The sequence below is a fragment of the Tauraco erythrolophus genome, chromosome 6 (genome assembly GCF_009769465.1).
Source record: "Tauraco erythrolophus isolate bTauEry1 chromosome 6, bTauEry1.pri, whole genome shotgun sequence".
Taxonomy (NCBI): domain Eukaryota; kingdom Metazoa; phylum Chordata; class Aves; order Musophagiformes; family Musophagidae; genus Tauraco; species Tauraco erythrolophus.
The window spans coordinates 15,829,029-15,851,634 of record NC_141470.1 but is presented as its reverse complement, the minus strand read 5'-3'; the positions used below and the strand labels follow the sequence as shown (position 1 = coordinate 15,851,634).

The following is a 22,606-nucleotide window of genomic DNA, read 5'->3' as shown; positions in this document are numbered from 1 at the left end:
ATAAAGAACCACCGGGAACAAGGCACCATCTTTAACTCCAAGTGAATCAACTCTGTCTTTCTGGATTATGGAAAACAAACGTGGAGAACATGTACTTTAGCAGGCATTTTCCATTAGCACACTGTACAACCATTTTAACAAAAGTTTCGCTTGGTCAAAGCTCCCCTGCTGTTGCAGTTAGAATGCTGTTTGCCCAGAACCTCAGAAATGCATTTCTAGTTTCCTTTATTAAAAGTGCATTTTTCAAATCAAGTTTAAAAAAAAGCAATAGAAACAGCCAAACATTCAATGAACAAGCAGAAAAGGGACTCAAGTTAAGCAACAAGCCTATCCTTGTACTTTTTTTTATCATTCCACAGCACTGGACACATTTAAAAGATCAGTAAAGTAACAAATTGAGAATAATGTTTTGCAAACAGTAGGTGGAAGGTGGGTAACACACTAATTGAGCTCAAAGGAAGCTGGCTTTATACTTCATTCAGCAGTATTCACTCAATTTCCAGATGTTTTACACCCAGCAAGCTTGATTCCAACAGTAAAGGGATTATGTGGGCACGTCGAACCCCTCACTGATAGCATGATCAGTGACAAGAGATCACAGCTCCTGGACAGGCAACAACCAGAGCATATAGAAATAACAGTGGCATGGATACCAACCCTGTGTCCTCTCTATTCAAAATACCATGCTCCAGAAGACATTTCTTATTTCAGGTACACCAAGTTACCCTTAAGCATCAAAACTGCCAGGAGGGAAAAGGCACCATGCCAATTTTATTCAAAATCCTTAAAATACAGCTGAGGATCTTGGAGAGCAATAGCCATTAAACAATCCCTGAACAGCCTGATGAAGTAGGTGTTACTCCTCTCTGAGAAAGTTAAGTCAGAGATTTTGAAGTTAATTGTCACAAGTTACACAGCAAGTAGATGCAAAACAAGAAGCTGAACTCTAATTTGGATCTCGCTAACAAGAAGATTACCCATCTGCTTCAAGTTAGACATGATCCCAATACCTTGCTGAATTAGACCTTATGTGACTATTCAAAACACCAGACCAGTCTACATAAGCAGTGCTACATAAATAAGAAACATGTAAAATAAGAACCAAGTCATTTATCATTATAAAATGACAAATTTATTGCAACCTAAAATGAGTTTTTTTCCCCTCAACAGCACATGCCAATACTATTGAAATTTTATACTTTCAGCTGAATGTTACTCAAAAATCATATCCAAATTATTAGAATCAAACTTAATATTTGTATGTGCATACACTTTTACAAAAGATTACCCTGCATTTATTTATGATTGATGGGCTTATCCAAGTATCTTCAATTAAAGGCAAGTACTCAAGTAGTTGAAGAAAATCCTTAATAAATGACTCCTTAGCTAAACTACAGTTTAAGTATATTGGGAACAAACCAGGGAGTCAATCAAGAAAAAAAATTGCAAATACCAATTACAGCAGTCATCTCAACAATTGTTTGGGTCATCTCAGCGCATCATCACAGTATACTCCAGTTGTGAACATTCTGCTAAGCAAATTAATTACCACAGTTAAAACAAGACAGCAAATCAGTCTACGTCTTCAACTAGAGAAATTCCTTCCTTTTTTTCTAGCTTGGATACCTGCAAGTTAAAAGGAAACTGATTCAATAGTAAAAATAAGTTTGCATTTAATGTTTCCTGTCTTTTCAGACTTCCATCACAAAGCAATGTAGAGCCCAGATTTATTAGGAACTGACAGTGGGATACGGGGACAACTGAGCCAAACAAGCTGTTAGTCGCAGTGAAAAAGAGGACGAACTTTCTTCCCACCCACCCCATTAACCTCCCTCTGGCTGCATGCTCCCATCAGTTCCTTGTTTTCTGTCAGTTTGGTGACTTCATTTGACTAACCAAGGAGTGAGAGAAGCACCAAAGCCATCTCAGAAGCCAGGAGAGACAAGAAAGAGGCAACACTGCCCCTTTCAGTGACAGCTGTCAAATCAGATCAGGCCATAGCCTGGAACTCTGCCCATAACAGAGAGCCTAGAAGAATTAAAACAGACACAGGAAATGCTTTCCATGCACACACACACACAATTTTATAAAACTGACCTTTGCTGTTCTCAAAGTATCTATTTTTCTTAAGTTTTATTTAAGCTAAGCTGTTGTTAAGACTAACAATATAGTTTCAGAAAGGATTCTACAAACTCATGGAGGATAGACCAAGAGCATGAACTAAACATGATGTTCTCTCTCACTCTGGAAGATTCAGTTTTACGTTCTCCCAATCTATGGGGATATATAGGGAGAGTTGTACTGTAAATTCCCTGTTCTTATGTTCTTCATTCAACTATGCTACTGGTTGTGAAAGAGACGCATAAAGATACTCAGGTTGATACATCTTTTGTTTTGACCCAATGCAGCTAATCTTGTGGAAAAAGCAGAAGACAGACTGCAGATACCTAATCCTTGGGAGTAGGTGTGCCAGCTTTCTTCTGAGCTATGTCACAGTTCCTTCACATTATGCCAGCTATTAAAATCCCGATGAACATTTTGGCACCTAGAAATTGTTGAAGTGCATGCTCTGACCACACATCCTTCACCTCAGACGTAACTCAAAGGCAGAAGCTACAGACAGTGCTACTGGAGTTCCTAGGGTTGCTCTAAACCACCAGAAATTGCATCACTCAAGTGGAACCTTCAGCTAGGTAGAGCTGAATGACATGAAGACTCCAAGGGCAAATCTGGCAATTCCCAGCAAACACTATGATCTCAGCCGCCTCTTACTCCTGTTCCTTCTGCAGCAAACACAGAGGGAATTTTGCACTCAAAAGAGTGGATAACTAAATTGGCTTGACTACATACAAATATCCAAAGTGGATAAGTACTTTCCACAAATCCAACAGATTTCTCTATCATTAGCATTCCAAACGGTTTTCCTTCACAAATGAGCTCAAGCTGTAACATAACTCTTCTACAGGAAAACCTGGCATTACCCAACTAAAGGAGTTTTTTATGTCATTTAGAGTTTATACTTTATTTTCACAGTCCTGTTATCATGCCAGAAAAAACTCAAGTGCAAGTTAAGTCCCAGGAGCATAATTGTGAGTGAGACATTGTCCTAGAGAGTCATTCTCTTCAGAATTACGATTGCGCTGAATATGCACAATAAGTGGAAATTCTTACAGTATTCCCTTTCTTGAATAGGGCATATTTGACTCACATTATTGCAAGTCATTATTTTCCAGTCTTGCAAAAAGCTATCCGTAATAATGAGTTATCAGTTCAAGTTACCGCTGAACTTTATCAGTGCAGGCTACTGTTGCCTACATAACAGATTCCTCCCCAAACTTGACTCCCAGTTTTCATGAAGAAGTTGCAATGGCTAGTACCCTTGCACAGCACAACTGCTGTTACATATAAATCCAGTTAAAGACTGTAAGAGTATCCTGGATCATTAAAAGATCTTAATCACATTTACTGTAAGCATAAAGTAATTATATCTTGGTCCAGACCCTACAAAAATATTTTACCCAGAAACCACTGAGGCCAAAAGAACTTTTGTCCTGAACTTCACTGGGAAAAAGTCCAAAATTATGGAAAAAACACCACCATACAGACCTACAAAAAAGTGCTGCACGTGGTAGCTTTTATTCTAGGTTCAAGGTAATAAAACACTATTACAGCATGTCTGGTGTTTCACAGAGGAGGGAATTAATATTTTATTACATATATAAACATATTCTTCAAAGCAACTGAGGTGTAAAATTTCTGGCAGAAAAAACTTCAAGGTGCTAAAATTTTTCAGCCCAGCACTTTTGCCATGAAAAACCCCACTGAAATAACGTCAGAGGTGTGACTAAAAACTACAAAAAGCTAAGCATGGTTCCGATAGTTGCTTGAGCCCCTCCACACCTCGCATTGCTCAAACTAAGCACTGTACCATTAGTGTTGCTGTGTTTGAGCAAACACGTATTTATGAGTCAACCGACTTGAAGTTCAAAAAAGGTGTTGTAGAAGCAGGTGGGAGAAGCATTCACAATGAATTGCTGCCTCTTACTGGCTTTTCCCACACAGATGTAGGTCAAGTCTTAATCCTGCAATTAAACGGATCTCTTCAGACAGGTCCTGAACTGAAACCAAACCCCATAAACTTGTTCTTCATATTAGCACAAGACTTCGTGAGTATGGGTACACCTATTAGTTTCTGGCCTCAGTACATACATTCTCTTTTTTTTTTTTTTTCCTTTTTGCCTTGCCAGCAATACGACAAGCTGTACTTAACAATGAAAAAAAAAACAACAAACCAGCCTACGCCGAAACCAGAGAATTGTTATTTTAGCCTCACAGTTATGCAAAAAGAACAATAACAGTTATTTCTGTATTAAACTAATATCCTAAATGCTAGCTGTCTTTTCGTGGGAGATTCACTGGAACTGGGCTTGTCCCATTGTGAGGGCTTTAAATACAAAACCGTATAAGAAGGATTTACCTAGGATTTAACCGTATAAGAGCATTTACCTCTTTATCTATACACCTAAATTGCCAGGACCATGCGGTGTTATAAAGAAAAGGCCTCAGGTCAAATCGGTTGTCATCTGGACTGTAGTTTTCAGCATGGTAAGAAGGAGTGAGGGTGGTCATTTTATGTCTGTTAATGGAATACATCCTGAAGAAATGCTTGACCTTTGATGCCACCTGGTGTACAAAGAATATAGCTTTTCATCAGATGAACTTTCTTAGTATTTAAAAATTTAGACGAGAACAGTATTTTAGAGACTGTGTTCTAGCTTTACACATCTATTTTCTTCCATTAACATTTGCATAAATTATCTACCACTGCTAGTATGAACCACTGTGGATGACCCTACCTATAAGAGACAATTAAGACCATTTTCCGGACACCACCTTGGTCTCTGCACCTATGGTTCACCAATAAGGAAGTGCCTTGTAAGAAACCTAACCATAAGTACTAGCCTCTGCAACTCAGGTGGCAACCTGGACTTTTTCTTTTATGCACAAGAAAGAAAGAACTGTGTAACAGCAAAGCAGATGCCTCTTCAGTGTAGATACGCTTTCAAAGCAAGAGCTACTTTCTGTCTCAGAATATATAACCAAAGGCTTCAAGAGTAGTTAGCTGTGTATGTTTCAGAGTAATTTTCCCCTGAAGGTATAGTTCTGAAGTAACTGTTTTCAAATTACCCAATTACTGTTGTAAGAATTTGCAACACAGACAACAAGCTTCATTAATTAAAGAGATGCATACCAGTTTTTCCAGTATATTCTGCTACAGCTGTAGAATAATCTCTAAACAAAAAATAATTAAATTATTCCTTTCAGTTAAAGGGAACTCTACTCGACCTTTCTCCAAACATACTCTATTTTGGCAAAGACATTACATGATTTGATTTTCTATTTTTTTTTTGTATTACCTCTCTTGGAGTACAAGTTTCCTTCCACATATTAATCAGCTTACAGAACATACTGTATGGTCCAGCCTTTGCAATTTTTCTTAATTTGCCATAGATTGAGAGCTCTGCATATGTCATCCCCATATCTGCCTGAAATCAAACACAGAAAGTCACTAAAAATCTTAACTATGCAAATTATAATTAACAGTTTTATGGAGCAATTACAATAACCCAGTTTAATCAAAGAAACACCAAAATGAAATTGCCAACGATCAAAAAGACAGAGATAGTAATATTAATGAGCAGAAGAAAAAAAAAATGGAATCTCTCTGAAATGGCAGATTTGAAAATCCTCCATGAATATACTTGGTTTGGCCAGTGAAAGGTTTCTTTCCTGAAAAATATTTGCTCATTTTTCCTTCTAGGTAGTTTAAATGTAGTATATATCAGTAAGGTAAGACCAAATGAAGGAAACCACTAATTTTAATTCAGGAACCCTTTGCTTTACCATAAAGAGTTTTACAATACCCTTCAGTTAAATATCCAACAGCCCTTACAGACAGTGTTCAGGCTTACCAGCCCTTTCTTATTCAAGTGGATAGCAAAGAGAAGGGCAGAGGGAGAAGAGGAAGGGCACTGCCACCAGTCATTTTAATAGAAGTAAAACCCTGAGTGACTCTCTCTTGATGTTAAGAAACTTCAAAACAAACTGAATTTCAGAACACACACTTTTTTAAGTGCCCAAAACATAAAATCATTCAAAAAAAAAAAGTTAATTTGCTGTTTTGGAAACTGTTGTCAACATAGATAAGGTTAGTGTGGGATCCTAATGCCTTGTCAGAGGCTTTAAGATCATTTATAACACGCTTGTCAATAATCATGGATATATACAAGAGCAAACAATAGTTACTGGACAAAAACCCCAAATTTTGGGATAAGGCTTACCAGAGCATTTTAAAGTCACTGCCCATTACCTCATCAGTTTGAGCCACTTGTCCATCCACCAGGGGCTCTAACTCTGCAGTGGGTGGAGCTGATATGATACTGTAAGAAAAGGTAAATAGAAAAACAGGAATTCTACCCAGTCTCATGAGTACTAGTTAACAAAGTCTGGTTTGTTAAAAATCAAATGCTTTATTCAAAACTTCAGGGCATAAGCTGCTAAATGACTAGATAGCCCTAAAGAAGTTGTACTTGCAAGCTGTTCCGGTTTAAAAAGCAATGCTGTAAACCAAAAACATAAAGCATCTGGTTCAAACAGTTCTTTCAGTGGAATTAACACCACAAATGCTTGCATACAGCAACTCCTAAGACTGGCAGCGTCTCCAGCACTCAGACATTTACAATGTGAAAGGTACACAATCATTTGAAAGTAGAGTGATGTGCAGAAGACTTTTCTTTATTAGCATTTGCAGTATTGCTGCAGCTTAGCTCTGTTAGCAGAGAAAACCAAACCATGAAGTCCATAATATGCTGCACACAAACGCAGTCACCAAATATCACTGCTTCACTACTCACCTTCTGAGGGCTGTGAGTTGAAAATTTTCAATGCAATATTGTATGAAGTTCTTCAGATCAGTCTTGCTGATTCCACCAATGGGATTGATATCGGCACTTGAGCAATCATACTTCGTCAAATAACCTCGGAGACTGAGTAAGAGAGGAAATTTTATATAGTAATAGTAAAGAGTAATTAACATTGGTATAATATATAGAATATGCATGTCATATAAGGACAGGGAGAAACAGACTGCATATTGTTAATGTATTTATACATAAGGGGCAAACAGGTGTTCAGCTGCAAAAGGGTTATCCTAAAGCCATGAAATTGCCAGGAGAAAGACGGTATTTTAAACAATTACGAAGCACTGCAAAACTGCCCACGCTACAGTAATATATTTGAAGCAAAACAATTAAACTACTGTCCTGACCAATTGAAAAAATAAACCCCGAAACACCCATAGAATCAGCACACACTACTCTATCAGCTTTTGAGGTTATCGTTCACAGAATGTAATAGGGATTGCTTTAATCTTCAAATAGTCAGCTCTAACAACAGTACTCCAGATTTTTAAAATTTATTTTTCAACTCAAAGTTCATAACTTAATTCCTAATACAGTCATTGAAAATACAACAAATAACAGATTGGAAGATTAACCTGGTGACTGCACAGGCAAGCTCTACTGAAAACAGCTAAGGAAGGAACAGCAGGTCATTGGAAAACCATGACAAACTTTAGCTAAACTTCCGAAAAATACACCATTTTCCATTCACGTCAATTCAACTGTTTTCATTAATTTCACTGCTATCAGTGTATCCTTAGCTTGTTACCTCTTCTGAGTAACAATTTACACCGGGATTTGGTAGAGTTACAAGGAAATGTAGTGACCTGTTCCCAGTTCACCCTGTTTTACATTTCTAACTTTCACCAACCTTTCATCCACATTGGCTGATCCTAGCACCAGAAGTCCCCCTGGCATCCCACGAGACCAAAGTGTCAGCTGAGCAAACAGGTAGGCAAGGACCATTCTTATTCTAGCCTGCAAAGCAAAATGAAAAATAAAGCAAATCTTTAAAGCAGAGTAACTTCTCCCCAATCACTTTCATTAATCAATTCCCTAAACAAACCCATAAAGAAAAACACAAGAGGGGAAATGTTAATGCAAGAAGGATAGTTTTATGGAGAAGATGCCGAACACATATAGGAAAGCTGTTTTCTGCCTCCTACAAGCACTACTAAGGATCCATGAGGGATGAAGTATGCAGATAAATCATCTGTCTAACACACTTTCTTATGGAATATTAGGCTAAAGGGATTTACTTACATAAAATTTGTTAAAAGTTCTCTTTGCTTCTGTCCCCATTCTGAAACTCTACTTTTTCTAAGGATGGTAAAAATACCAAACAGACCTGAGATTCAACCTCCAGCTCTAGCCACAACTGTGTGCGATGTTAAGCAAATCATCACACTCCTCTGTGTCTAAAGCCTATTCCATTGCCAAAAAGCTGATAAAGGATTCAAAGTTTGCTTCCAGAGGAGAGAGCTGGAGCTCTCCAGTAATAGCAGGAGAAGAAAGATCAAATCCTTGGCGAACAAAAACTATCAAACACGATAATCAACATCTAGCCAAAATTAAAACAGAGTTGCTGGTTAGGTGGAAGGTTTTAAGAATAGGCCCAAAAGAAAGCTATCAAGACAACAGAAGATACAACTGGAGCCAGGGACTAGAATTCAGTAGGCAGCTATGTTTTCTGTGATTCTATAGGATATGTATACCAGCACTACCCAGGCACAGCACCAATCTGTTCTGACACAATGAAAATGCGTAACCAGAAATGTGTATTTGAGCTGCGTTTTAAAAGCCTATTTAAAATTAAATACATTCCAATGTAAAAAAAGATGTCTTTTCTACCTTTTAAAACTGAGGACATCTAGAAACGAGAATGAGTAACCTTGACATCTCGCAGAGAGCCTTTTAAAGGCTGCTAACATTCACCAAAGTAAAGCCTAGTATACATTGGCAATATTTTTAAGTCTTGACCTACAACAATCCTACTGGACTCAGACTTGTCTGTTAGAATACTTTGCTGCTCATCTTCCTGACCTGGCAACTTTCTGCTGGGATCTTTTTCCAAACACCAATGCTATTGATGGGATACAGGCATGTACTATTTCTTCCTGACCATCCTATAAAAGTCACAAACAATAATCACTTTGGTCTTCTGAGTTACGTGGGTTTGTAGATTTCTGCTGCAGACAAGCATTTACTGGAAGCCCAGGAATCTTCAGGGACACATTACAAGTTCAGGTTTTCACAGCAATTCAAATGAAGCGCCCCTTGCTACTTTACCATGTTGTACTCTTTCAAAAAACAGAAAAGGGTCTGACCCGATTCAGCCTACATGAAACACACCTGCACATTCTGGAGTGCCAGGTTTTCTCTGCTGCTCCCTCCGAAGACAGAAAAACGGGGAGTTCGACTTGTCACCATGCTGAAAATTCCCACAATAGCTTTCACAGCCACATCTATGTTCAGATTGATGTGATAGCTGAGAAGAATACAAATAGAAGTGACTCAACTAGCACAATCTGACTATATAAAATAGCATTAAAAAAAAACCCAAATAAACAACAACAACAACAAAAAAACACACCCATAAAATTCTGTTTTAAAGGCTGCTACCATCTCAGATCTGGTATGAAGAATAACACTTTCCAAATGTCCATGTCCTTCACCAAATGCTTCTAAGTTTGCTCACATTTACACACTTAAATAACAATGTCTGTAATAGACCTCCTTAACACACCTACTATTCCTGTCTCATTTTTTTCCTATTTTAGGAAGTTTTATATGAAAGTCTTTGCCAGAACATGATTTTTTTTTCCAGCACTTCTCAATTTTTACCTGCCTATTTGCTCAGCCAGTAGTTTAGCCCTGTTGCAAGTATCCTGGGAGGAGTTCTCACTAGCCATATAGCAAGTGGTGAAGATATGCTTGCAAAATTCTCGAGGATCCTCAGGGACATAGGTCTCATCATTCACGATCTTGCGCACATCTGCCAGCACATCTGCATCTGAGGACAAAATAAACAGAAGAATAGTGGTAATTGTTGCACTTCTGCTATGTAGGACGTGCAAATATCTTGTATGTTTCATGTATTCCAATTAAGCTTTACCCTGCCCCCCACAGATAACTCCATCATATAACTCCCCAAACATATTTTCATATATCAAATAAAAGAAATACTGATTTTGCTCCTAATTTTGAACTTGGAAATATTAAATCCTTTTGTTCTATGCCTTAAAGAAACTTTATAGAAAATATGATCCAACATGTACGAAGGCCTAGCTAAATGCATATAGTCTACTTAAAGCCAGTTTAAGAGCTTGAAACATGCCTAACCACGTTTTATAGTGCAGAATTTAATAGAAGGAGAAAATTCTCATGATAAACTGAAGTCCTACAAAACTACATCAGCCAACATTTTGAACGATACTCTAGACAAAAACTAGTCTGAGTTCCACATCCAATTCTTAAACCAAAAATGAAAACTATTAAGCCTATTCAAAGAATCTGAAATCTGGATGCACGTTTTTGCTGGTATTTCTGAAGAGATACGAAGGACTCCATTAGAACAACTGTGCAAGAGTCTACCATTAACGGCCTCTTGCATCTATTGCACCCAGCTAATATTAACTTGTCCTTAACCATTAGTAAGCATGGCTAGCCAGACACTCATATCTACTTACTGCCATTCTTCACTGCCAGGCAAACCTGGTGGCACATAGAGTATACTATGCAAGCTGTAGCAGAGCTGTCAATTCCACCACTAAGAGGTAGGAGAAATCCTGCCTTGAAAATAGAGCAACGAAGACATTCCAAAACGCAAAATTAGAAAAATATACCGTACCAATCAGAAACGTACTCCTGTAAAAGAATTGCATGTGCATTGTTCAAGACTGCTTATATCCTACTGGGGGAAAACAAACAAACCAGACCTAGCAAACCTTCTTAAACTCTTATCGACTGGGTAATCGAACGAGTAGTCAGTGTAAACTTTTTAGCTGAAAAAACTTCCAGTATGTCTTCTCTTGTCAGAAAAGCTAATAAAAAAGATTAAATTTTTCACTGTTTAACTGAATTACTAGTTTATGTCACTGCTTATTTTAAACATCTCCATTACACCATTAAAATATTTTCCTTACAGAAAAAACAGCTTTACTGTTGTTTTCAAAGAAAGCATGATTCCTAAGCAGAAGGTCTGAAGAGCAAACTAAAGTCACACTTTGTGTACAGGTTTTAAGTCTGAATGAGTTACCAGTGAAAAACTCAAATCTTGCACCTTGGACTAACATCACTTTGCATTAACAAATGTCCTGTACTGTCCCTATGGCACACAAGAAGATGTGTATACCAAGGCAAAGAACAAAACCAGTTTTTCTTACCTGCTTGCTGCGCCTTAAATAGTCCCAAAGCCAACATGCAGGTCCAAGGCTGAAATTACAGAATACGTTTATTCCAAGAGGGTTATGGAATAAGACCTAAGCCAGTCAACACATTTACTGTGGTCTTCCAATGACATACTTTCTTTACTTAAACATAAAGAAGATCTTACGTTTAGATCTCTTTTTTTTTTTTCTTCTAATAAAAATAGTTTTCAAGGAACAGATTCAGTATGTGCTTACCTGATCTCTTCCTCAGGGCTATGATGTCTCCATTGGATTGGCATACAAGTAGGTACAGCTACATCATCAGAACACGATAGAGCAAAATTCACTTTTACCCTGGGATAAGGATTCACTTTACTTGCCTAAGCAATAGTACAGAAGAATTGAGAAGACATCAATTTTAACGTAGCATATACCTATAAAACATCAGATCTATAGAATACTGTGAAAATGGAGACATGAAAATACTTTTGAAATTCAGTAACTATTCATATTTGGCAAAGTTTACAAATGTAATGTCTGTAAAGAATTCTTACCGCTAAGTTACGAGATGAAACCTCTGCTCTGTAACTTCGAACATCTTCCAAGTCCAGAGTGGCAACCAGCACCTCCTATGGAAAGGCTTTCAACATTAGATTGATTCTACACAAACAGATAAATGTTTGATAGGCCCGGACTACAAAAAATGTGGGGAAGAAGAATGCATGCAACTTTTTTCAATACAGATTTTTATGCTCACTTCACAAGTCATTTCTGCCCCCGCAGAATTACTCACATTACAAAGCGAGCACAACTGACTCGCTTCGCTGAGTCCGCTAGGACCCTCCTAAACCACAACACATCCATAGCGCCTGTCAGATGGCTGAACAATAGGTTCTCCATCAGCTGCAGCAAAGAACCAGGGGAAAAGGCAAAAAGAACGCTGGGGAAAGAAATTAATTTGGCACGTAATGTGAGGAAACATACAGCTTCAATGACAAATCTATCGAGAAAGAGCTTTTTGAAGTAAAGCTCAACCTATCAAACCTTTCGTCTACCAAACCAGGTGATAATTAGAACACTGCAATTTTTGCCCTTTTTTTCTTAGATAAGAGAATATAAATTAACAGAGTCTCTCCTAGACATGGTGATTGCATACGCAAACATTTTCATGAAGTTCCTCCACCGTGATAGCTCCTCCTTGCTCGCAAAAGCAGGAGAGCTACTGTAGATCACATCTGGGCAATTTGACTTAGAAAAACCTTGAATCTAGTTGAATAGCATAGTAAAAATACATCTTTTTTGTGTAGAGACATGGATCTAGTATCTGGAATGTCTAGAAAGTGTTGAGTATAAATGTAGCTGTACTAATTTCAGCTGTAACTAGCAGCTCTAGGTTGAATATATTACCACATCATCAAGTGAAAACTGGGATCCTTGTGCAACTGTTTCTCCATTTATTGAAATCATGGCACAGCCATCATAATACAGACGATCACCATCACAGCCTTTCTGGTTAGCTAAAATATATATTCCACCATTCTGTGAGGAAAAAAAAAACACATGAAGATAAAAAATGCTTTTCAGAATATAGCACCTGACAGAATGTTAAAAGACAAAATGTTACTTCTCTGTTCCTGGCCTTCTTATAGTCTACCTCTATCTTTACATTGTCAGTAAGTTATGGCTAGGGCTCTCATTTGTCATTTGAAAAAGTACTTCGCATGTGATATACGCAGCAGAAACAAGTAATTACGTAAGTAAGAGTAGTAAATGAGCTCTGCCCCTTTCACACCGTTGGAAGACAGGAGTCTTCTGTTATTAGCAAGTCATTCCCTTAGCCCAAATACAGAGGGCTGCACTTCTAAATTGAAATTCCAATAGAGACTGAGAAAGGCAGGAAGATGATGACAGAAGCTGTGTTTGGATATCTGAGGACAGAGCAGACACTGTTAAATATAACCAAAGCATGTTAAATTACAATGACAAAGTAGTAGTACAAATTAAACATTTTTCACAGTGCAATGTATATTCATTACTTTGGTTTTGTCCCCATCACCGTTAGACAGGATTACAGTTTAATAACTAAATGTCTTCTCTTCTTTAAAATAAACAGAACTTTCTACGTAGAAAAATATATTTTAGGTAAGAAGGTGACAGGGGGAAAAAAAACAAACAAACAACAGAGTCTGAGTTTAAACACTGATTTCTAATTCCCCTTCCTGATATAGTTACTGATATTTCTCCAACACAATGTTGCTATGTGAATTAAAACAGGGAAAGAAACTGTCATTTTAAGGAAATGAAGGAGACTTTTGGATGGTTTCATATGTGCCAGGAAAATACTCCCCTCTGTTGACCAAATTACAAGCTGGCAATGCGTTGTCAGTTCAGTACGTAAAGCATAAGGACAGAGACTGCTCAGGCACAGATAACTACAGGGAGCAACACAGCCACTGGCTCTTTGCCCTTTATGCAGAATGTGCATACATCACCACCCTTTCAAGCTAGTTATTCACTCTCTGCAGTGGATTCAACACTTCATACTTTTAATTATTGAAAGTCAGTTACTCGGATTAACTATTTTCTACCCATTACACCAGTGCAGTAATTTTTTTCTTCAATGTTTAATAGAATTAAGATCGAGGACATCAAACACATTTTTGGAGCGTAAGTCTCCAAAGCTGGGAGTTATCAAACTGTTTTAAGGTATTCTGACCCTTCTTTATAGATGTGTGTGAAAGGTAGATTATACAGTTGGCATTCCAGCACAGAACTATGCGCTCCCGTGCAGTTTCTCCTAGAAGTTCCCCATGCACACGCACAGCTAAGTTTGTATCTCCCCTAATCCCATGCAAATACCAAACAACCGCTGCTCCACAGATCAGACAGAGCTGACCTGCAATCAAACAGCCTCTGGCATTTGGGGTCACAGAGCTGGAAACAAGTTACAGTGCTTCACATTAGAGCATGATACACAGCAGGGTGGCCCAGAGAACCACAGTCCCCCAGCCAGAGAGCTCTTTCCCTACAGGTGATTCAATCAGGGAAGGCAATTAGAGGTAAGAAAACAAGAAAGTAACAACATCTGTCAAGGGCACCACACTCATACAAGAAGAAAATGCTATGTCCTGTCTCAGGAAGAGACTGTTCTGAAATAAAACGAGGCGTATAACCAAAAATTATTTTCACTTTTTGAAAGCATATACCTTTGCTGTGGCAGAATTCACCAAATCCACCCGGGTGTGAGCCTTTCGCAGCACATGGTGACTCCCTGAAGAGTTAGTGAAAATTTCCACGCCATCAAGTCCCATTTCAATATGAGGGCTGTCAAAGCAAAAGGCAGAAAAAAAATTCAGCTGGCAATACTATGCTGTGAATACTGCAAGCATCATTTAAAACCACTGACAAATAAAAACATCTAGGTCATTGCCAGTTTTCTGCATGTCTTAGATCAAAGAAGGATAGGACTTTCAAAAAGATCTGTTTTTCTGGCATTGCCTGACTCTTCTGTCAAAGACCAGCAGCAGTTGCAGAGGGCGTAAGGGCTTTTGCTCATTCTGTTCTAAATGAAATGCCTTCTACTTTACTCTATAGAAGCCTGGGTCTCAAAGAAAGAGAGAATAAGACAATGTTAGTCTGAAAAGGCAACGCTTGCAACATTAGTTGTTCCATTTTCCTTTGCTCTTATTAAATACAAAAGCATAAACAAACAGAACCACCAGAAGGAGTAGATTTTTACTGCTTTTTTCTTTCTCCAGTATCAAAAGAAAGAAATACTAAAAAAATCGCATCTTTGTCTGTAACATACCACACCTTCTGCGGTTACCAGGAACTGAATGTAACTGGGAGATCTGGAAAAACATCATGAACACCTCCAAGCAGGGACAACACTTTAAAATAGAGGGAGGTTGATTCAGATTGGATATTAGGAAAAAATTTTTTACCATGAGAGTTGTAGAACACTGGAACAGATTGCCCAGAGAGGTGGTGGATGCTCCATCCCTGGAGACATTCAAGGCCAGGTTGGACGAGGCCCTGAGCAACCTGATCTAGTTGGAGATATCCCTGTTCCTTGCAGGGGGGTTGGACTAGATGACCTTTGAAGGTCCCTTCCAGCCCTAACCATTCTATGATTCTATGATTCTATTTGGTGTTAACTACAACAGCTTTCACGCAACCATATCTCCACCTCCACCTCACATTAGACCTTCGTGAATGGGATCTTCTTTATCGTTGGGAAGAACTTTACACGGTTACAGAATTAAAATAATAACATGAAATATTATTTAAGGGCACTAGACTTTGCTTTCTCTTAGTGACTTTTGTTGTTTCCTCATGCATTGTCTTCACGCATTGTCTGATGCTGGTTAAAAAAATAAAGCAGAAGGATTAAGCTAACAGCTAAATAGAGAAAATAAGTGCTACATCTCAAAGTGATGTTGCCTAGAAGCCTATTCTCTAGCTTGTCAAATGTAAGAGCTCAATTTGTCTGTTAAGTGGAATACTTTGGAGGAGTTGGTCAAAGCCAAAGATAAAAAGAATAAAATAAAAGACCTACTAGTACTCTCAAATTTTTGAGACTAGGCACAGTTAAGTGGGAATACTATGGGATTGTAACTGCTAGATAAAACTGACACTACAAATAACTGTCACTTTGACCTTAGATGAAGTTACAGAGATAGATCCAGAGAGGACACTTCAACCTCAGGTTGAACTAAAAGCTGAACGATACCTGGAACAGAAGCACTATAGTTATCTGTCATGTGTTTCCTCAGGTCAGCTTTTTCATTCTGCTTCTTTTCTGTATTTCTCTCCTACCTTCCGTTTCAAATGAATTTAGCTTAAGTACCTAAATCTTCTTTTGCCACCTTGTGTCTAGCCTAGTGAAATCTTTCCCATGATGCATTTATTGTTCCTAATTGTACTGGCACTTTCTGAAAGATATACTACTTGGAAGAATAATAAGCAGATTTTTCAAACATTTATTTCAGGCAGGCCCACGGTATGTTTTAGTTTACTTTTCATTTCTTCTTCTCCTTTACCTGTTTGGTGCCCAGAGTTCTTCACATATTTCTGTTCCAAGGCAGGTATCTTTGGTTGCTAGCACCGCATCCCCAAAAGGAACAGTTTCCTGAGAAAAAACAAGAACATCCTGACACACATGTAAGAGAATAATCTATTCCATTCAAAAAGTTAACTACAAATCTAAAAAAAAAAAAAAAAAAATTGAATACTCACTTCTGTGAAATGTGTGACACAGTATCAATCACATGACACTTTCCTTCATTTTATACCAAGTTTAAGTACAAAAAAAAAAACTCCATACTGCAAATCTCTGGATTGTACTGATATTTTGTGTTGAAATTTCAGTAGCATTGAGATCCAGTGCTTTGCTTCAGGACAGGACAACCGCTTTTGAATTAAACAATGTACAAACCAGAGACTGTCTTTTGCTAGCAATCACACTCATGCTTTAGTGAGAAATAACCTAAGTTTTGGATCCTTCTGAATCAAGATTTTATTTTTTTTTACTTCAAAACACATACTTATCCCTAGTCTCAAGCACAGATAAACTCAGTACCAGAACTATGCAAAATAAGACAATCCTCAAGGTCTTGCATACATAAGTAACCAAGGCAAATTTAAAATTTATTTGTTTTGCTGCCCAATACTAACATAAACAAGGTTAAATTATAGAATGAATCATAGAATGGTTAGGGTTGGAAGGGACCTCAAAGATCATCTAGTTCCAACCCCCCTGCCATGGGGGCAGGGAAACCCTCCACTGCACCAAGCTGCCTAAAGCCTCATCCAACCTGGCCTTGAACACTTCCAGGGATGGGGCATGTACGGCTTCTCTGGGCAAATTGTTCCAGTGCCTCATCACGCTCAGAGTGAAATAATTTTTCCTTATCTAATCTAAATCTGCCCTCTTTCAGTTTAAGACATTTCCCCTTGTCCTATCACTACATGCCCTTTTAAAAAGTCCCTCTCCAGCTTTCCTGTAGGCCCCCTTTAAGTACTGGAAGGCTGCTATAAGATCACCCCGGAGCCTTCTCTTCTCCAGGCTGAACAGCCCCAACTCTCTCAGCCTGTCAATACTGAGAGATGCATTATGCTCTCATTTAATTTAACTGAGAACTATCACTGAAACCTATGAATTTGCAACATGACTGACAGTAGAATTTGGTGTACTACAGTTTTACGCCACAAATTCTATTCATTTAAATTGCTGAATCTGGAAGATACTAAAGTTAAAAAGAAAAGAGAAAAATTCTTTACAAACTTACCTGTTCAGTCACTTCCTGAATTATCCTGGGTAGAAAATACTCCTCCACATGCCTAAAGCAGGTTTATAGGTTTTGAGTACATCGTTAACGTAAATCACAGCACAAAAAGTGATTCTAATCTCCATGATCTGTAACCTCCTAACATTGATTAAAGAAATTGCACTTCAGTTGTACTGAATACTGTGTATTTTTAAAGGGAAAAAAAAATAAAGGACCTTTATACTTTCTGTGAAATTAATCAGAATTGTTAAGATTATAAGCTAGCAACATCCCACTTTGCTTCAGAAATGCATGGTAAGCAACGCTCCTGCCTAGCTATAAACTAGACCTAACGAAGAACACACCATGCAAGTCAAACACCAAATAAAAGTTTCTCTTTTCCAGTGTTACTACATGAGTAACTCAGAACTCATCTGGAACTGACTGGGGTTAAGAGGACAGATGCTCAGGGGCTCTCTCAGAAGTACTTTACTGAGATCACCAAGTTCAAACCATTTTCTGTCTACAAGATGAGTGCACAGCATCAGAGATGAGCACAAGCATATTTTGCAGCATCATAAGGTATGCAGCTTTCATCTTCTGCTGTCATTAAAATTCTGACAGAGCTCATCCATTTCACATTGTTTTCCAGTTTAATATTGAACAGGATGCAGCAATCGAGCAGATAAACACAGGCTCTTCTGATCCTGAACTGCATATAGCTAGAAAGTAGACACAAGGAAAATGGCACTACTGCACTGGTTGCAGGATCATTCAGCCACACTTTTCCTTCCAGCTCAGCAATTCAGAGTTTGATTGTATTTAATAAGCTTTCAAACTGAGTTTCAACTACGTAGCTTAGCTGACTCTGTCTTGCTGCTCACCCTGTAGCAGCATTGATGTATTTCAACAGAGATTTTAATCCTTCTGCTGTGGCTGCAAAAGGCAAACTGTGTTTTTAAACACAATTTTAACAGTAGCCAGCCTACCTTGCTTTGTTCCACGGAGTAAACCATCTAAGTTCCCTGTAGTTTCCTGCATTTGCCAATGATATTTTTGGTCTGATCAGAAGAATTTTCCTTAAAACACAAAACAGAAATGGCAAGTTAAGACCTGATACAGGGCCAGACAAGACTAAATGAGAACACTGATTAATACCAACTCATTTTTCTATTACGATGTACATTAAACAACTACTACATACAATAATTTTTAAAGTTTCTGTTTCCAAAATTAAGGTGTTTTTTTCTGGAGTCTTTCAGAAAGCAGTGGAAATGTAGTTTCTACAAATTCAGAAAGGAAAAAGAGATGATAGAAAACACTAAACTCTCTAAAGTTTAGAAGACAGGAAGACAACTCCATCACTCTACATAGCACTGAAGAATCGAAGGCCAAACACATCTCTGAAAGGATACACAAATGTATTACGTCACAACACACATGAAGAACTACTTACTTATTTAAAAAGATCACTCGACAATTGTAGCGAACGTTTCTGTGCAGAACAGGCCTGTGAAAATAAGAAGAAAAGTTACCAGTGGCTAAGCTCATTACATGAAATAAAAAAAGGCTACAGAATCTACGTCACTACACAAAAACTATTTTTAAGACAGCGCTTCTACTCCATATCACTAAAGGGAATTAAACAAAACAATATATCAAGTTTTAGCTTTTATTTTTTCAATTCAAATAGTTGTTTGCAAAAATCAGAGTTACTGACCATTCTGTCAGTCTCAGATATATCAACGACTGCCAGACCACTGACATGCCTGAGAAACACTAGCAGACCAAAAGAATGCCACTGGCTGGGCTAACTTACTTCATCAAACCTGACTCTCTGTGGTACTACCAGGCTAGTTCAAAATAAAGCTACTTTTACACGTTTATAGCAATACTATAACAAGTAGGTGTACGTATGCTAATTTTACAGTCATAATTGGACCTCTGGCGAGGTCCCCGATGACTGGAAGAGAGGGAACATAACCCCCATTTTTAAAAAGGGGAACAAGGAGGACCCGGGCAACTACAGGCCGGTCAGCCTCACCTCTGTGCCTGGCAAGGTCATGGAGCAGATTCTCCTGGGAACCATGCTAAGGCACATGGAGAGCAAGGAGGTGGTTGGTGACAGCCAACATGGCTTCACCAAAGGCAGATCGTGCCTGACCAACTTGGTGGCCTTTTACGATGGGGTGACAGCATCGGTGGACAAGGGTCAACCAACGGATGTCATCTACCTGGACTTGTGCAAAGCTTTTGACACTGTCCCGCACGACATTCTTCTCTCTAAACTAGAGAGGCATGGGTTTGATGGATGGACCACTCGGTGGATAAGGAATTGGCTCAATGGCCGCACTCAGAGAGTAGTGGTCAACGGCTCGATGTCCAAGTGGAGACCAGTCACGTGTGGCGTCCCTCAGGGGTCCGTGTTGGGCCCGGCCCTCTTCAACATCTTTGTCGGTGACGTGGACAGTGGCATGGAGTGCACCCTCAGCAAGTTCGCCGACGACACCAAGCTGTGTGGTGCCGTCGACACGCTGGAAGGGAGGGATGCCATCCAGAGGGACCTCGACAGGCTGGAGAGGTGGGCCCGTACCAACCTCATGAAGTTTAACCAGGCCAAATGCAAGGTCCTACATCTGGGTCGTGGCAATCCCAGGCACAAATACAGACTGGGCGTAGAATGGATCGTGAGCAGCCCTGAGGAGAAGGACTTGGGAGTACTGGTGGACGAGAAGCTCAATATGAGCCGGCAATGTGCTCTTGCGGCCCAGAAGGCCAACCGCGTCCTGGGCTGCATCAAGAGGAGCGTGGCCAGCAGGTCGAAGGAGGTGATTCTCCCCCTCTACTCTGCCCTCGTGAGACCTCACTTGGAGTATTGTGTCCAGTTCTGGAGTCCCCAACATAAGAAGGACACGGACCAGTTGGAGAGGGTCCAGAGGAGGGCCACGAAGATGATAAGAGGGCTGGAGCACCTTTCCTATGAGGACAGGCTGAAAGAGTTGGGGCTGTTCAGCCTGGAGAAGAGGAGGCTCCGGGGTGACCTTATAGCGGTCTTCCAGTACCTCAAGGGGGCCTACAAGAAAGATGGGGAGAGGCTGTTCAGGAGGGCCAGTTGTGATAGGACAAGGGGTAACGGTTTTAAAATAGAGGGAGGTAAGTTCAGGTTGGATATTAGGAAAAAATTTTTTACCATGAGAGTGGTAGAACACTGGAACAGGTTGCCCAGAGAGGTGGTGGATGCTCCATCCCTGGAGACGTTCAAGGCCAGGTTGGACGAGGCCCTGAGCAACCTGATCTAGTTGGAGATATCCCTGTTCCTTGCAGGGGGGTTGGACTAGATGACCTTTGAAGGTCCCTTCCAGCCCTAACCATTCTATGATTCTATGATTCTATGATAATCTATCACTGTCAGCATGTGACTTAAAATAGTTTCAGTGATTTTGACACACACATATGTTGCTTATAAGGATGTCTGCCAGTCCAAGCAAGCTACATTAGCCCTGACATTCCTGAGAGGGAGTCAATTTAGAAAGCCCTTGACATTACACATAATACAGTCTTATCCAAAAGCTTACCTATGGGAATAGGGCCCAGTGACTAAGGTTCCAAATAAATAACTTTAATCATCCTATTTCTCTCTTGAAGGGCTCAACCATCAGAAATCTTTGAAAGGATTATCTTTAGAAGGGGCTTTGCATGTTGCAGTCCTAGCCATGGTAATTAAAAGGGAAAGTAGTGGAGTTCCTAAGATGTGTTTATAAGTTTGGTGCAGAGACCTCACTATCCAGAAACACAGCAGAGGCAGCATTCCCTAAAAACCTATCCCTTTATCATAATTATGCAAAAAAATCACTTACATTCCCACATCACAGATAATATTTTGAGTAGCTGGAGACTCCAGAAGCTTTGCCAGAACTTGAAACGAGTGCAAGAGCGTGTCAGACTCATAATAGTGATCCGAGCAGCCGTAACCACTGCACATAAAAAGCGCAAGAAATGAAAAATTCAGCCAACATCAGCATCAGGGCCAAGGGACCAGAACTACTTCAGACAAAGAACATCTCATCCACACAGAAAATTTGTACAGAACATGGAGAAGCAGCGCTGTAAACATCATCCCTACTAACAGCATTTAGAACTCCGTGGCACTGCTAGGGTATTCATTCCAAGAGCAGCAGCCTGGGCCTGGGCAGAATTCATTTTCTGTGAAGAAGACTTGCTGAAACAGGTCACAAGTTACTGGTTCCAGTCACGTTTCCAAGACAAAAGAACCAATCTTCTGCTTGCAGCCACAATGTTTTTCTTTGCACTGACAGCTGCGTGCTTTAAGGGTCGCTTTGGGCATTACAGTACTAAAATGCTGATTTTCTTACCGATCGTTCTTCAGTAATTAACCGGGAACGTATCAAATCCAGAACCAACAAGGCGCTCTTACCAGATTTCGAGCTCTGGACCCAGCCGGTACCGGGCTCCTCGGCTCTTCGCGATGTCAATACCTGGAAGAGGGTCGGATTAAACACCGGCCGGACGCTCAGGCCCGGCCCGCCCTGCCCTGACGCCGCCGGTCGCAGGGCTCCGCGCCACCGCCCGCGGCTCCGGGAACCGGACTGCATGCGACAGGCACGGCCTCCGCTGCCGCCCCGACCAGAAACGCGCGGAGGAAGGGAGGGACCGCCGCCCCACTCACTTCTGAAAATCCTCTCCAGGTTGCCCTCAAAATCCAGAGCCCACTGGTTGAGAGCGCAGGCAGCCACAGTCACCGCCCGGCCCATGGCGGCCCGGCCACCTCCCCCGCCGCTTCCGGGGCGGTGCCGGGGCTCCGCGGGCCGTCCCTCCCGGCGGCCGCGGGAATGAGGGGTTGGGGGCTGCCGTGGGCCTCCTGACGGATGAGATTCTCAGTTTATTCCGCACCAAATCGCCTCCTTGGGCATCAGTCTTTCTTTCCAAACCGTTGTTCTTTCCAGCGGTGGCCGGACCACGGCTTCCGAGGCCGCCACTGCCCGCAGCG

The 22,606-nt window shown here is 40.0% G+C and overlaps 1 protein-coding gene across 2 annotated transcripts; it reads right to left on the bottom strand.

Moving 5' to 3' along the window:
- Window positions 1–1,114: 1,114 nt before the first annotated feature.
- On the bottom strand, window positions 1,115–22,370 carry NADSYN1 (NAD synthetase 1). Of its 2 annotated transcripts, none has more exons than XM_086613401.1 (21): window positions 22,286–22,370; window positions 22,034–22,094; window positions 21,456–21,572; window positions 19,055–19,108; window positions 18,588–18,677; window positions 17,620–17,671; window positions 16,372–16,460; window positions 14,536–14,653; window positions 12,737–12,868; window positions 11,884–11,958; window positions 11,585–11,709; window positions 11,345–11,393; window positions 10,649–10,751; window positions 9,804–9,972; window positions 9,312–9,447; window positions 7,831–7,937; window positions 6,915–7,046; window positions 6,371–6,440; window positions 5,418–5,546; window positions 4,507–4,683; window positions 1,115–1,644 (listed from the first exon to the last, which is right to left on the bottom strand). In XM_086613401.1, the coding sequence occupies exons 1-21, from the start codon at window positions 22,368–22,370 to the stop codon at window positions 1,573–1,575; spliced, it is 2,142 nt and encodes a 713-aa protein (XP_086469527.1). In that variant the 3' UTR covers window positions 1,115–1,572. The 2 variants fall into 2 exon arrangements, with proteins under 2 accessions (XP_086469527.1, XP_086469526.1); XM_086613400.1 differs by having other exon boundaries at window positions 1,115–1,626.
- Window positions 22,371–22,606: the final 236 nt, after the last annotated feature.

Excerpts from the sequence above, each read along its gene's own strand:
- NADSYN1 (XM_086613401.1), bottom strand. The coding sequence starts at position 22,370 with ATGGGCCGGGCGGTGACTGTGGCTGCCTGCGCTCTCAACCAGTGGGCT. Across the intron at positions 10,752-11,344 it reads ATTTAAGGCGCAGCAAGCAG|GCAGGATTTCTCCTACCTCT; the intron begins GTAAGAAAAACT and ends TCTATTTTCAAG. Across the intron at positions 9,448-9,803 it reads CTGGCTGAGCAAATAGGCAG|CTATCACATCAATCTGAACA; the intron begins GTAAAAATTGAG and ends TATTCTTCTCAG.